At 40.0% G+C, this 14,080-nt stretch overlaps 1 protein-coding gene across 2 annotated transcripts in view; it reads left to right on the forward strand.

Annotated features, from left to right (window-relative positions):
- nbeab (neurobeachin b) overlaps positions 1–14,080 on the forward strand; it is a 451,655-nt gene that overhangs the window by 248,474 nt on the left and 189,101 nt on the right. For both annotated transcript variants that reach the window (XM_058413684.1, XM_058413683.1), the window contains one exon: positions 5,687–5,748. In XM_058413684.1, the coding sequence (XP_058269667.1) occupies positions 5,687–5,748 (62 nt within the window). The remainder of the gene's footprint in view (positions 1–5,686; positions 5,749–14,080) is intronic.

Consider the following 14,080-nt stretch of genomic DNA (forward strand, 5'->3'; position numbering starts at 1 on the left):
CCTCCCTCCCTCCGTCCTTCCTTCCTTCCTTCCTTCCTTCCTTCCTACACTGTCTATAGCAGCAGTACAGAACCAGCTCCTAAAAAGTTGTGAAATTTGTTGAACCTTCAGCCATTTTTCGGACCGAACCCTGCAGCTATGCCCCACATTTCTCTCCAGCGCCACAGTAACCTGCTCTCAGCTCTCAGTGAAGCTGATGAACATTCCGCACTTCCACGTCTGCTAAAAGTCTACAGTGTGGAAGAAACCGAGAGAAAGCGTAATGAAGTTTTTCAGAAATCTGTCCAAGTACAGATCAGAGTAAAGAGAGTTGAAGGAAATGTGTGTGTGTGTGTGTGTGTGTGGACTCCTCACTAATTCACACAGGCATCACACAGCGAGTGTCTGAGCTGACAGATACAGTCAGGATAAAGTGAAGGAGGAAGGAACGATGTGACGGCTGTGAATAATTGTGAGCACAGGCCTGATCTCTCTCTGCCAAGAGTCTAAATAAACATCTAGCTCTGAGAAACACAGAGCTCTACTCTCTCTCACACACATACACACACACTCACACACACATACACACAACCGCTGGAGAATACACATCATCAGTGAGCGTCCGAGAGCTTGTTCCTTCACTCTGTACTGCATTTCTTCAAGCGGTGACAAAACAAAAACCAACAGTGTGATTCCTGATGGCTGGAGTTTCAGTCCTCGTCTCTCTCACACTTCCTTTCTGACTAGACAGTAAACACTGAACATCTCCGTGTGCTACAGAAACACCGCTTCCTCTCATTTCACCATTTTTACTCAGCTGGGGTTTATTATGAAGCCATGATTTTCACGTAATCTTCAGAAAAGAAAGAAAGAAAACTGAATGGGTTTTTTATTTTTATTTTTTTATTTTTCCTCATGCATTTTAAACTCTGATTAAATAATAATATGTCTGTTTTGGTTATGTGTGTTACAATTATTATAAGGGTATTATCACGCTAATGTTCAGTGGAAATAATTAAAAAGCAGTTATAATTAATAATAATAATAATAATAATAGTTATTATTATTATTATTATTATTATTATTATTATAAAATAGAAATAATAATATTATAAAAATAATATATAATATAATATAATATAATATAATATAACATAATATAATATAATTTAAAAATATAATAATAATATTATAAAATAAATAATAATAATAATAGTAAGAAGAAGCATTATTATTATTATTATTATTATTATTATTATTATATGAAGAAGATGAAGAAGAAAAAGCATCTCTATCATCATCATTTTGCAATGCTAAACAAAAACAATGGTGTCTACAACAAAAACCTGAAAATTGTTTTGTTATGTCTGCTTATTATTATTATTATTATTATTATTATTACATGTTAAGTTTATATTTCTATTTTCTTGTTGTTTTTTTATTTCATAGTGGAAAGGTCTATTTATTTATTTATTATGCCTGCTAATTATTATTATTATTAGTATTAGTATTATTATTATTATTATTATTATTATTATTATTATTATTATTACAATTTGTATTTTTATTTTCATGTTATTGTTTATTTCATAGTGGAAAGTTATTTATTTATTTATTTATTAGAAATAAAGGTGTCAGTGGTGAAGTCAGCCTTGGTTCCAGACTCTACACATGTTTATTATTAATGCCACATTCTAGCTCTCCGGTCCACAGAGCAAAGCTTCCTGACCCTCATCTCTTCCTCTCGAAATATTTCTGACCGCAGTCGTGTGTTACTATGCCATCGCTTCCCAAACAAAGCCGAGCGCACTCCCAGACACATAATCACCAATTTCCAGTGATGACTCATTCCTCTCCCTTTACCATTCCATTCCTCCGTCCATCCGTCCATCCCTCCGTTCATCCCTCCTGCAGCCCAGAAGAAGAGATGCCTGTTTTCTTCCCCACCTTCCTCACTTCCTCTCTCTCACAGCTGAAATACTGTTCGCCGGTGCAAAGGCGCCGTATTTACCCGTAATTACCCACCATCCATCACCCGACACGGCATCAGGGGTCAAGCCCCTGCCCGTCCCCCCTTCAGACCCACGGTCACAGGGGGCAATTACGTCCTGCCCGGCCCCCTGATCCGCTCTCGTGCACTTGGAGTTGAGATGGAGGCCCCACGGTGGAACAGTGCGCTTGTTGTGAGCTCAGCAGCCTGACGTGGACAATGACACATTCAGGCACACTGCCATTAACTGCAAAAGCTTGGCATGGCTCTGTTTAAATAGAATGCATTTAGTTTGTCCAGCAGCGTCAGCCTGGGGTCAAGCAGCCACCTGACTTATGGCAGGACGAGCCGTTTAGAGGTCACGGCATGTACGGCGTGCTGGGACGGAACCTCGGCCTCGTAAACGTGAAAGAGGGATTGTGGGGATACTTGGCCTCTGAAATATTGCACTGTTAGCTTCCGCACTAGAAGAGGACACTTCAGTGACACGCTGCATGTTTAGGGGTTGGACAGACCATCTGTCCATCAGCATACTGGGAAAATTTACAATTGCTGGTCATGTGATCACTGCATGAGAACCTGACCAAATCAGACCAAACCTTAATACAGATCTGAACAGGAAGTGCAGTGTTTGTGTGTGTGTATGTGTGCTGTATGTGTGCTGTATGTGTGTGTGTGCATGCGGAGAATGTTAGTGTGTGCAGTGTGTACCTGCAGTGTGGTTTTTTTTGTACAGGTTTGTGTGTGGAATGTGTGTGTCTGTCTTTGAATTTTTTTGTGTATGATTGTGTTTCAGTGTGTGTGTGTGTCTGAAATATTTTGTGTATGTTTGTGTTGCAGTGTGTATTTCTGTGTGTGTTTGTGTGTTTCTGTGTGTGTGTTTGTGGAGTGTGTGTGTGTGCGAATAGTGTGCTTGTGTCTCCCTGCAGTGTGTGCAGTTTGTGTGCATTTGTGTGTGTCTACAGTGTATGTTTGTTTGTGGTGTGTCTGCAGTGTGTTTCTGTGTGTATGTTTGTGGGTGTGTGTGTGTCTGTCTGTCTTTTGTGTTTCAGTGTGTGTGTGTGTGTGTGTGTCTCTGTTTGCATTTTTTTGTGTGTTTTTGTTTGTGGAGTGTGTGTGCAAAGAGTGTGTGTGTGTGTCTGTCTACAGTGTTTTTTTGTGTGTGTGTGTCTGCAGTGTGTGTGTGTGTGTGTTTGGGTGTGTGTCTGCATTGTGTTTTTTTGTGTATGTGTGTGTGTTAAAAGTTTTGGATTCCTCCCATCTTGTATTGTCTTTCCCAGTAGTAATTACGACTCATTCATATCCAACTTCCGAGTGGGAAACTCGTATTTACGATCATTCTGATTAGCACGTGAAGCCAGCATCATACTCATTGATTCTGATTGGTCAGAAGGTGTTGCAGATCTGAAAGTAGTTCCGTTTTCAAGGCAAATCACAGGTTTATATCAATACGCTTGTGCTCTTATGATGTCTTATCTCACAGACACTGAAGAGTGTGTGAGGATTTCTCATTATGTTTACTCAGATTTTCCTCCAAAATCACAAGAACATCTTCTTTCTCTCCGCCGCTGTTGCTCTCGGCGCCATCGGGGCAAACCCGAGGATTTCTAAAAGATATGCCACGATTTATGTTCCTTAAAGTAATCTCAGGCTGACACGCAGAAGATGACCTCTACCCGGTCCAGACACGTTATCTTGCACTCGGAGAACTGTTAGCCGTCCGCGAGTCAGGGTTTGGACATGACAGCGGCTTTATCCTGCGGGAAGCTCTACATAAGTCTGCGCTTAAACAGGCGCATTTACACAAACGTGACATAATGCCTGATCGCTGCTTTCACGTGAAACCGGAACGATCCTGCTTCCTGCTCGTGAAGTCGTAATTGAGTTTATCATCTTTCCATGCTTCGTTTGTTCTGTTTCTTTTATTTTGACACAATTATATGATAGAAAAATAATAAATAATGTGGTGTGTGTGTCAATAATGTGGTGTGTGTGTCTGCAGTGTGTGTGTGTGTGTCTGCAGTGTGTGTGTGTTTCTGCAATGTGTGTGTGTGTGTCTGCAATGTGTGTGTGTGTGTGTCTGCAGTGTGTGTGTGTGTGTGCAGTGTGTGTGTGTGTGTGCAGTGTGTGTGTGTGTCTGCAGTGTGTGTGTGTGTGTGTGTGTGTGTTTCTGCAGTGTGTGTGTGTGTGTCTGCAGTGTGTGTATGTGTGTGTGTGTCTGCAGTGTATCTGTGTGTGTGTCTGCAGTGTGTGTATGTGTGTGTGTGTCTGCAGTGTGTGTGTGTCTGCAGTGTGTGTGTGTGTCTGCAGTGTGTGTGTGTGTGTGTGTCTGCAGTGTGTGTGTGTGTGTGTGTGTGTGTGTGTGTCTGCAGTGTGTGTGTGTATCTGCAGTGTGTGTATGTGTGTGTGTGTGTCTGCAGTGTGTCTGTGTGTGTGTCTGCAGTGTGTGTATGTGTGTGTGTGTCTGCAGTGTGTGTGTGTGTCTGCAGTGTGTGTGTGTGTGTCTGCAGTGTGTGTGTGTCTGTAGTGTGTGTGTGTGTGTGTGTCTGTAGTGTGTGCATTGAGTGTGTGCATTTGTTTTTGTGTGAAGAGCGTGTGTGTGTGTGTGTGTGTGCAGTGTGTGTCTGCAGCGTGTGCGAAGTGTGTATATATGTGTATGTTTTGTGTGCAGAGAGATTGTGTGTGTGTGTGTCTGCTGTTTTTTTTGTCTTTGTGTGTGTGTGTATATATGTGTGTGTGTTTTTGTGTGTAGAGAGTGTGCGTCTGCTATGTGTTGCTATTTGTGTTTTGTGTGTATGTTTGTGTGTATGTGTGTGTGTGTGTGTCTACAGTATATGTTTTTGTGTATGTTTGTGTGTGTCTACAGTGTATGTTTGTGTGTGTGTGTGTGTTTTCGTGTGTCTACATTGTGTTTTTGTGTATCTGCAGTGTGTGTGTGTGTTTCTGTGTGTGTGGTGTGTGTCTACAATGTATGATTGTGTATATGTTTGTGTGTGTCTGTGTGCATGTTAAAAGTTTTGGATTCCTCCCATCTTTTACTACCTCTGACTTTCCCAGTAGTAATTACAACTCATTCATATCCGAATTCCGAGTGGGAAACTCGTATTTACGATCATTCTGATTAGCACGTGAAGCCAGCATCATACTCATTGATTCTGATTGGTCAGAAGGTGTTGCAGATCTGGAAGTAGTTCCTGTTTCAAGGCAAATTGCAGGTTTATATCAATACGCTTGTGCTCTTATGATGTCTTATCTCACAGACGCTCCATAAAATGTAAACTTTTGTAAGAGTTGTAGTTAAAGCTAAAGATTTCTATTATGGTGAACGGTAAAAGTCTTTAGGACAGAAGAGTCTGTGCTTCGTTTTTAAGTCACATGACCAGGAAAAAGCAGTTCTAGGATGATTGCTAACAGGAACTATCTTGTGCTCTGGATATTTCACAGCAATCATTTTTGGAGTAGAGATTGCATTGGAGAAATAAATAAACAAATTAGGAATATTTTAGAATCATTGCATCACAATACCATGACCTTGATCTATTATTCTGCCTTAATATATTCATTCTGAATATTAATAATAATAATAATAATAATAATAATAATAATAATAATAATAATAATGAATGTTAATATTAATTTTATCTTGAAAGTGTATTTGGTCATTTTTTTGCTATAGCATATGATGCCTAATGCCTTCTTCTGTTTGTTCTCCATCAGGTCTGGTGTGTATGAAGTCCAGTACCTCGGTGGTGGAGCTGGTCATGCTGCTTTGCTCTCAGGTGAATCTGTTTTTCAACTTTCTTTCTCTCTAATCTTGCGCAAATGTTTGATCCTTTCCAAGATCTCTTTCTAAAAGATCCAAACTGTTCCAAAAACTTTTTTTTTTCCATCTAGTGCATTAAAAACAAGCCCTGGGTACGCTCAGTATCTGATTCTACAGGAGCTTCCCAGCAGTCCTTTAACTCTGGGTGACATATTACAGCTCACTGATCTCCCTGGTCTCTTGTTAAGCCTTCCCTTTCAAAAGGGTCAGGCTCCCAGTGTTGCCGTCAGAGGAGGAGATATTTAACATACCTTCTGTCAGCCCATCAGTCTTGCCCAGCGAGCCCATAAGGAAACCATTACCTCAGCGTCTCTCTCGGAGGATCCTGCTGCTTGTAGAGCTCCATGGGGCTTTTTGGAAGCCAGTGGCACCTCAGTGCTGTCCATATCTCTGAACACGCCACTCACGAGGAGATTTAGTTAATGCTCATGCAGTTATGCACATCCAGAGCAGGCCCTGATAAAGGTTCCTGTCTCCAGACTGAGTGGCGCTCAGCGCAAGTCCTGCTGCTCTACCCCTGTCCTTTTGAAGTTTCCCCATTTCTCTCTTGCTTTTTTTTCTTTTGCAATTTCTTTCATTTTTATGGCTGATGAGTGAGCCTGGGTGCTCATAGTATGTTGCTGAGAACTGTGTCAGGATCTCTCAGCTCTTCCCTTGCTTTTTCCTCCCTCCCTCCCTCGTTCCCTTGCTCCCACCCTCCCTCGATGCAGAGATAGCGTTACTCCGGCTCCAGGACTTCCTGCCATTAGAAGCTCCCAGGGTAAAAAGCTAGGCCTGATCTATCGATCAGGACCAGGAGGGGTGAAACCGGAGATCAAGGCACGACGTCCTTTCAGAGGCATCAGGGCATGTTTGGAGCCAGTGCTCCACAGGCCGTGATTTATACCCGCTCTCTCAAGGCAAAGCTGAAATGGCAGCCTGAAAACGAAAGGATTGATTTTTTAAGAAAAGCCGAGGTAGAAATTTATTGCAGTAACGTAATAGTTTGGGCTGTTTATATCCTTTATGCTTGGTTTATGTACATTGTGACTTGTTATAAGGTTCTGTTTGATAAGATATCGAGTGCTGAGCTTTCGAGACAGGGTTTAGTCGATGCAGTTGATGACTTCATGTGTCATCTACAGTAAAACCACGGCATATGAATTCCCTCCTTTTGCAAGAAATTTTCATCGCCATGCGAAGCATTTAGGCATATGTTGTTACATTGCTAAGTTGCGCGTATGTCCGGGAGCCATTCAAAACTTGTTTCCGTCAGTGGAAAGCCAAGCCAAGCCAATTGAAGCGAGTTTCATTTTCAGTCAGCAAAAGCTGTTTCTTAAAAGTCAACCCACGATACCAATGTTGCCTTTGGCATGCGTTCAAAAGCTACGTAATTTTTCGCACATTTTTTTAGTGACAGATTGGTGGCATGGGTGGTCTGCTCTATTTTTAGCCCAAGCTTGGTGGCACGACTTCCTGTGAGGACCCTTGGCCCTTGGAAATTGGTAATATTGGTAATATTTTTGTCTGTCTGGAACGGATGATCTGCATTTACATTATTTCTTATGTGAAAATTCCTATCGCAATACAAATTTTTGTTTTAAGAACTCGCCTCCAAAACGAATTAAATTCGTATGTTGAGGTTCCACTGTATTAGATCGATTGTCAAGTCTGAATTTGAGAGAAAACTTGGTGGAGAGCACGTGTGACTGGAAATGTATTCTTAAGACATGGTAAAGAAGTTGTTGCCAAGTGCACAGGCTAATCACTTGAGCATGGAGAACGTGGATATTAATGATCATTAAGTGTATTCTTGTTTGGCTCAAATCTCTTGAAAGTTGTACAGCTTTATTCTTTGGCTCAGTTTTGCACAGTTCTTACATTTTGATTCACTTTCAAAAGTCGAGTCAAAATCAAAGCAATATTTTACCCAAGAAAGTCTCACAGTATCATGCAAGTAGCACATTTAAGTTTTATTTTTGACTATAAAGTTCTTTTATTGGCCATTAAGTTCCACTGATGTTTCAGATTCTAATACAAACTTCATGCCGCAGTTTATTTCCACTCAGACTGCAGACAGTAGGCAGAGACGTTGCCTCGATACCAACAAACTCCACCTCTCCCTCACTTGTCTTGCCTGTAATCCTCCCAGACAGCAGGGGTTTCACCGCACTGACCTTTCGCCCTGTTCTGCTTTGCAAACTGTCACTTTTATGAATAAATTAGTGATAATCATCTGGGCATTTTTTTTTTTGTTATTTATGCTTCATAATCACGCTGATTCATCAGAGGCCGCAGACAGCCGGTGACTCCGTGCTGCAGAGTGGCAGGAATTGTGCCAGAGGTCATGAGGGTCGATTCCATGTAGCAGCTTAAACATGCTTAAAGGATGGGCCACGGAGACAAGGAGATTTACCACTGGAGGACCTCCAGATGTTGGCAGCGGCAAAGGGCAGATAAAAGCAAAATGTCTGTTCTAGCTCCTGACAGGTCAGATTGAGACGCCGCAAATTTACAGATGAAATTCCATTAAGGTTTGAGCTCCAGAGTGGAAGGAGGATGGGACGGCTCGGCCAATCAGCACACGGGAGAAAAAATGCGTCTGTTTTCAGGTTTGGGCCTTGAAACGTTTGCCAGTTTGTCGTAAAGATGGTTGATGTCAGTTCATAGCTTTTTTCTAGAACTTTGAAAGGAAGTGGCTGTGGCAGATAACAACCTTGGAGTCTTTTACGATCACTGGTGCAGGGAATAACCTGGTGAAGAGTAGATCACTTATGAAAAGGGGGTAGAATGAGTGCATAGTACTAAAAACCATTCATCCATACATTTTCCATAGCAGGTTCCACAGGGAACCTGGAGTCTATTCCAGAGGACTCGGGGCACAAGGCAGAGGACACCCAGGACTGGGTGACAACCTATCACAGGGAATGTACACACACCTACACACACATCAGTCAGCTTACAACACATGTCTTTGGACTGGGTGGAGGGAACCCAGAAGAAACCCCTGAAGCATTGGGAGAACATTCAAACTCCACACATGGAGGTGAGAATCAAACCCCCAAACCTGGATGTGTGAGGCAAATATGCCAACCACTAAGCCACATTTTTAAAAATAAGTGGCTTGCTGAAATAATTTACCAAAAAAGTAATTTGTGTGTCATTTGTACACTAACATCATTCCTGAACCTTTAAAACACCAGTGATCTTCCAGTCCAAAATACAACAATATACCAGTCTTCCGAAAAACTACCATTATCCCACACGTCCAAAACTCTAGCATTCTCTCAGTCTTCCAAAACTCTAGCATTATTCCAGTCTTTCAGAAATGTAGCATTATCCCAATCTTACGAAAGTCTTGCATTATCCCAAACTTCCAAAATCCTATCATTATCCCATTCTTCCAAAAGACTACCATTATCTCATTCTTCCAAAAATGTAGCATTATCCCAGTCTTCCAAAAATGTAGCATTATCCCAGTCTTCCAAAAATGTAGCATTATCCCAGTCTTCCAAAAATGTAGCATTATCCCAGTCTTCTAAAACAATACTCTTATCCCAGTCTTCCAAAACTCTAGCACTATTCAAATATTCCAAAACATCAGCATTATCCAAATCTTTCAAAAACTACCAGTTTTTTCAGTGTTCCAAAACACCACCATCATTCTGTTTTTCCAAATCTCAATCATTATCCCAGTCCTTCAAAACATTACTGTTATTCCAGTCCTCTAAATCACCTGCATCATCATCATCATCATCATCATCCTCTAGAACACCAGTATTTTCCCTGTCCCTCAGTGTTTAATGCTTCCCGAGTCTGAATTCCTCTCCTATCCTCAGATTTCCCTCAGCTGTACCCTCACTAGGACTCTCTCTCTCTCTCTCTCTCTCTCTCTCTCGCTTGTGATCACACTCTCTATTTACATGACGGATCATATTACCACCTTCTGGAGGTGCACACGCGTGTTAATTCACTTCACAATCCCATTCGGCTCCCCACAGGGAGCGGTGATGCGACGAGAGATGGCATGAAAGATGAGCTTTAGAGCAGCATCTCCGAAAGCAGAGCAGATTGGATTTTGGGTCAGCTTTCCAGTATCAGTCTGATGTCATTTTTCCGTGTTTATTTTTGTCACGTGAACACTTTTTGATCTGTGAGTTCTGAGGGAAGGGTTCGACAGGGTCCAAATGAACAGCAGCCTGCGGGCATGGTGCGGACAGCAACACGAGGAAACAGAAGAAGAGGGAGGTGCAGGGGGTCACGCCGAACATTTGGGAACCAGATGCGTTCAGCCATTGTTTCACGCTGAGCTAGGATTAAGAATTCAAGTTTAGGTTTGGTTCTCAGAACCCGCATGGTCACAGACGTTTATATTTATAGCACTGCATAGGAATCAGTTTATAAAATATAAACATTGGTGTTACGGCTGGGAATAACTCTTACAGCTTTTCTTACATTATTTAAATCTCAGTTCACCGTCACTCCATTATACTTAATATTCTGAGAATATTTCTTTCAAATTCATGGAAAGTTGGTGTTCACCACAGTGGATCATTTGGTCCACATGTATTAATTTGGTACAGGATTGACTCTGGATGGCCTTCCTGATGCGACCCTCCCATTTTATCCGGGCTTGGGACCGACACTGAGAGATATCTTTTCAGTGTCTGGGTTAGCTCCATGCCCGGTAATCAAACCCGGGCCGCAGCACTGAGAGAGGGATCCTGCTACTGAACCACCAGGAGGCTTAACAAATTCATAAAAAGTCATATTCTTTGTGGTCAATATGAGGAATTTAATCACACAAAATATTATTGTCATTAGATGGATGGATGGATGGATGGATGGATGGATGGATGGATAGATAGATAGATAGATAGATAGATAGATAGACTGACAGATATATAGATAGATAGATAGATAGATAGATAGATAGATAGATAGATAGATAGTAAGACAGACATATAGATAGATAGATAGATAGATAGATAGATAGATAGATAGATAGATAGATAGATAGATAGATAGACAGGCAGAAAGATAGATAGACAGGCAGAAAGATAGATAGATAGATAGATAGATAGATAGATAGATAGATAGATAGATAGATAGATAGATAGACAGTAAGACAGACATATAGATAGATAGATAGATAGATAGATAGATAGATAGATAGATAGATAGATAGATAGATAGATAGATAGACAGGCAGAAAGATAGACAGATAGATAGATAGATAGATAGATAGATAGATAGATAGATAGATAGATAGATAGATAGATAGATAGATAGATAGATAGATAGATAGACAGGCAGAAAGATAGATAGATAGATAGATAGATAGATAGATAGATAGATAGATAGATAGATAGACAGGCAGAAAGATAGATAGATAGATAGATAGATAGATAGATAGATAGATAGATAGATAGATAGATAGATAGATAGATAGATAGATAGATAGACATATAGATAGATAGATAGATAGATAGATAGATAGATAGATAGATAGATAGATAGACAGACATATAGATAGATAGATAGATAGATAGATAGATAGATAGATAGATAGATAGATAGATAGATAGACAGACATATAGATAGATAGATAGATAGATAGATAGATAGATAGATAGATAGATAGATAGATAGACAGGCAGAAAGATAGATAGATAGATAGATAGATAGATAGATAGATAGATAGATAGATAGATAGATAGATAGACAGTAAGAATCTGAATACATTCTATTAGTCTTTTATACTCTTTTTGTTCTATATTTCTTATGTTCTGTAAAGCTGCTTTAAGTCAGTGTCCACTGGTAAAAGCTCTATACAAATAAAAGTTAAATGAATTAACTAGTTGTTGACCGAAGGACAGTTCTGATTGGTCAGAAGGTGTTGATTCATTTTTTTTTTTTTATTAAAGGGTTATATTTAACCATAGTAGGCACTCGCACAGACGCTCCACAGAAAACGGTGGAAATGTAGTTAGGGTGACGTTTATGTAGCGTTTCTGCGCTGAAGAAGTGTCAGCACTTAAGTGTCTTAAGTGTCAGCACTTTGAAACAGTCAGAGGTAAAGCTGTAACTTTAAACTTTCAGACATGAGGAAAGTCTATAAGACTGAGGACATTGTGCTTGCTCTTTCCCCGTAACATGACAAGCTGTGTATTTTGTCTTATTAATGTTCCAGAGAGTAAAAGAGAGAGAGAGAGAGGCTGGTAAGAGACCAAGAGTTTATAGCTGCGATAAAAAGAAGTGATAACCAAAAGGAAGTACTGTCATACACGCAGATGTTCCACAACATTAAAATGAATAGAAAGCTGTTGCTAAAAAAGTAAAAGAGGAATAAAACTCTTCAGCCCAAACATTATTTTCTTGTAAAAGAGCACTAGGGGTTTTATTCATATAAAGGGTTATTTTGATTTTTTAGATTTCTTAAAGGGGAATCCCTCTATTGTATTGTTTTATGTAGAACTTTTTTTAGGTTTCTCAAAGGAAAAAATTGGAATAATCCTTAACCCTTAACCCCATCCACAGCGCCCACATTTCACTGTGGCTTAATGGTTAATACATTAACTGACTCACAACTCAGGGTCTTAGGGGTTTCATTCCCATCCCTGTCATGTTCTCCCCATGCTTTAGGGATTTCCTCTGGGTTCTCCGGGTTTCCTCCACAGTCCAAAGGCATGCATTGTGGATTGATAGGCATCTTTAAATTGTCCCTTGTGTGTGAGTGTGTGTGTGATGGTGCCCTCTGATGGGTTGACACCCATGGGTTGTCCAGTGAGTTCCTGCCTTGCACCTCGAATCCCTTGGTATTGACTCCAGGTTTTCTCTGTGTTACAGAAAATAGATGACTAGATAACTTTGGTTATGAATATTACATCTTTATTTTATTTATTCACCTAAATGTGTTAACAATTTATAGTGACACCATAGTGTTATAATAACATCATAGTGTGCCAAAGTGACACTATTGTGCCATAATAACATCATAGTGTGTCATAATGACATCATAGTGTTGTAATATCATCATAGTGTGTCATAGTGACATCATAGTGTTGTAATATCATCATAGTGTGTCATCGTGACACCATAGTGCCACAATAACATTATATCTTTATTTATTTTTTTATTTACCTGTAAATGTGTTAACAATTTACAGGTAAATAAATAAAGATATAATGTTCCAATGAATAGTTTTTTTGTTTTTTAGATCTGGCAACCCTGGTTTTCAGCACAGATGTCACAAACACACACATCAACTTCCTCATTGTCAGATTAATTACACGCAGTTTATTCAGTGTATTTTATTTATTTACCTGTAAATGTGTAAACAATTTATGTTTCTAAACACAGTGTAAAATTATTAAATAACATTTTTTAATTTTATTTATTTATTTATTTATTTTTTAAAGTGTCAAAATTTTGTGTTAATAATTTTTAAAATTATTATTATTTTTTAGGCATGAAATATTTTTTTTTTTAGCTTTTGTTTACCCCAAATCAATAACATATCTTTTTCATATCTCAGGAGAAAAGTAAAACATATCCCTTAAAGTAGTAAAGAACACAATTTAAAATAAACACATTGTTTTACACACACACACTGGTACACACACACACACATGCGACTCTGTCCGTCACTCTTTGGAGTCCAGAGAGAATTGTTAACCTGTCCTAACCTCCCGGATACGAGGAAGTCTTTGAGTGGTGTACTCTGTGAGCGTGATTTTTTTTTTTTTTTTTACTGCATCACTCATATTTCTGCTCTGGGCATCTCAGCATGTCTGCTTTCAGCCCTCTCTTCTCCTCACCCCAGGACCTGGGACCATTTTTCAGCTTCTCTTTCCCCCTCCCTCATTTTTTTGAACTCAACACTCATACCTTTGTGAGCAAACAGGAGAGCGGCAGAGTTTTCCCAGAGTGAGCTCCCAAATGGCCTCTTAATCAGCTCCAGACCCATGTTCTGTGTCTTTGTGTGTTTGTGTGTGAGAGACAGAGTGAATAAAAACTTGCCGCAGGTCCCAGCAGTGCTCCGGGCGAGTGGAGCCAGAAGGGCCTCTGGATGGAAGTCTTCATTGGTCTGTCACTTGGTGCTCAGAGAGAGGAAATGGCTGTATTTAAGGGGCATGGGGATACAGTTTCACTCCACAATTATGTCTCTCTTGTGTTTACGGATCTGTTCTCACAGGACGAAAAAGATGCCTGCTCTCACAGGAACTCTGTTTCGGCTTGATGTCGTTTTAACTGTCGCCTACACATGTGTGATCTCTTAAGGCATTGTTCATGTGTTTAGGACTGCA

The sequence above is a fragment of the Hemibagrus wyckioides genome, linkage group LG17 (assembly GCF_019097595.1).
Source record: "Hemibagrus wyckioides isolate EC202008001 linkage group LG17, SWU_Hwy_1.0, whole genome shotgun sequence".
Lineage (NCBI taxonomy): Eukaryota > Metazoa > Chordata > Actinopteri > Siluriformes > Bagridae > Hemibagrus > Hemibagrus wyckioides.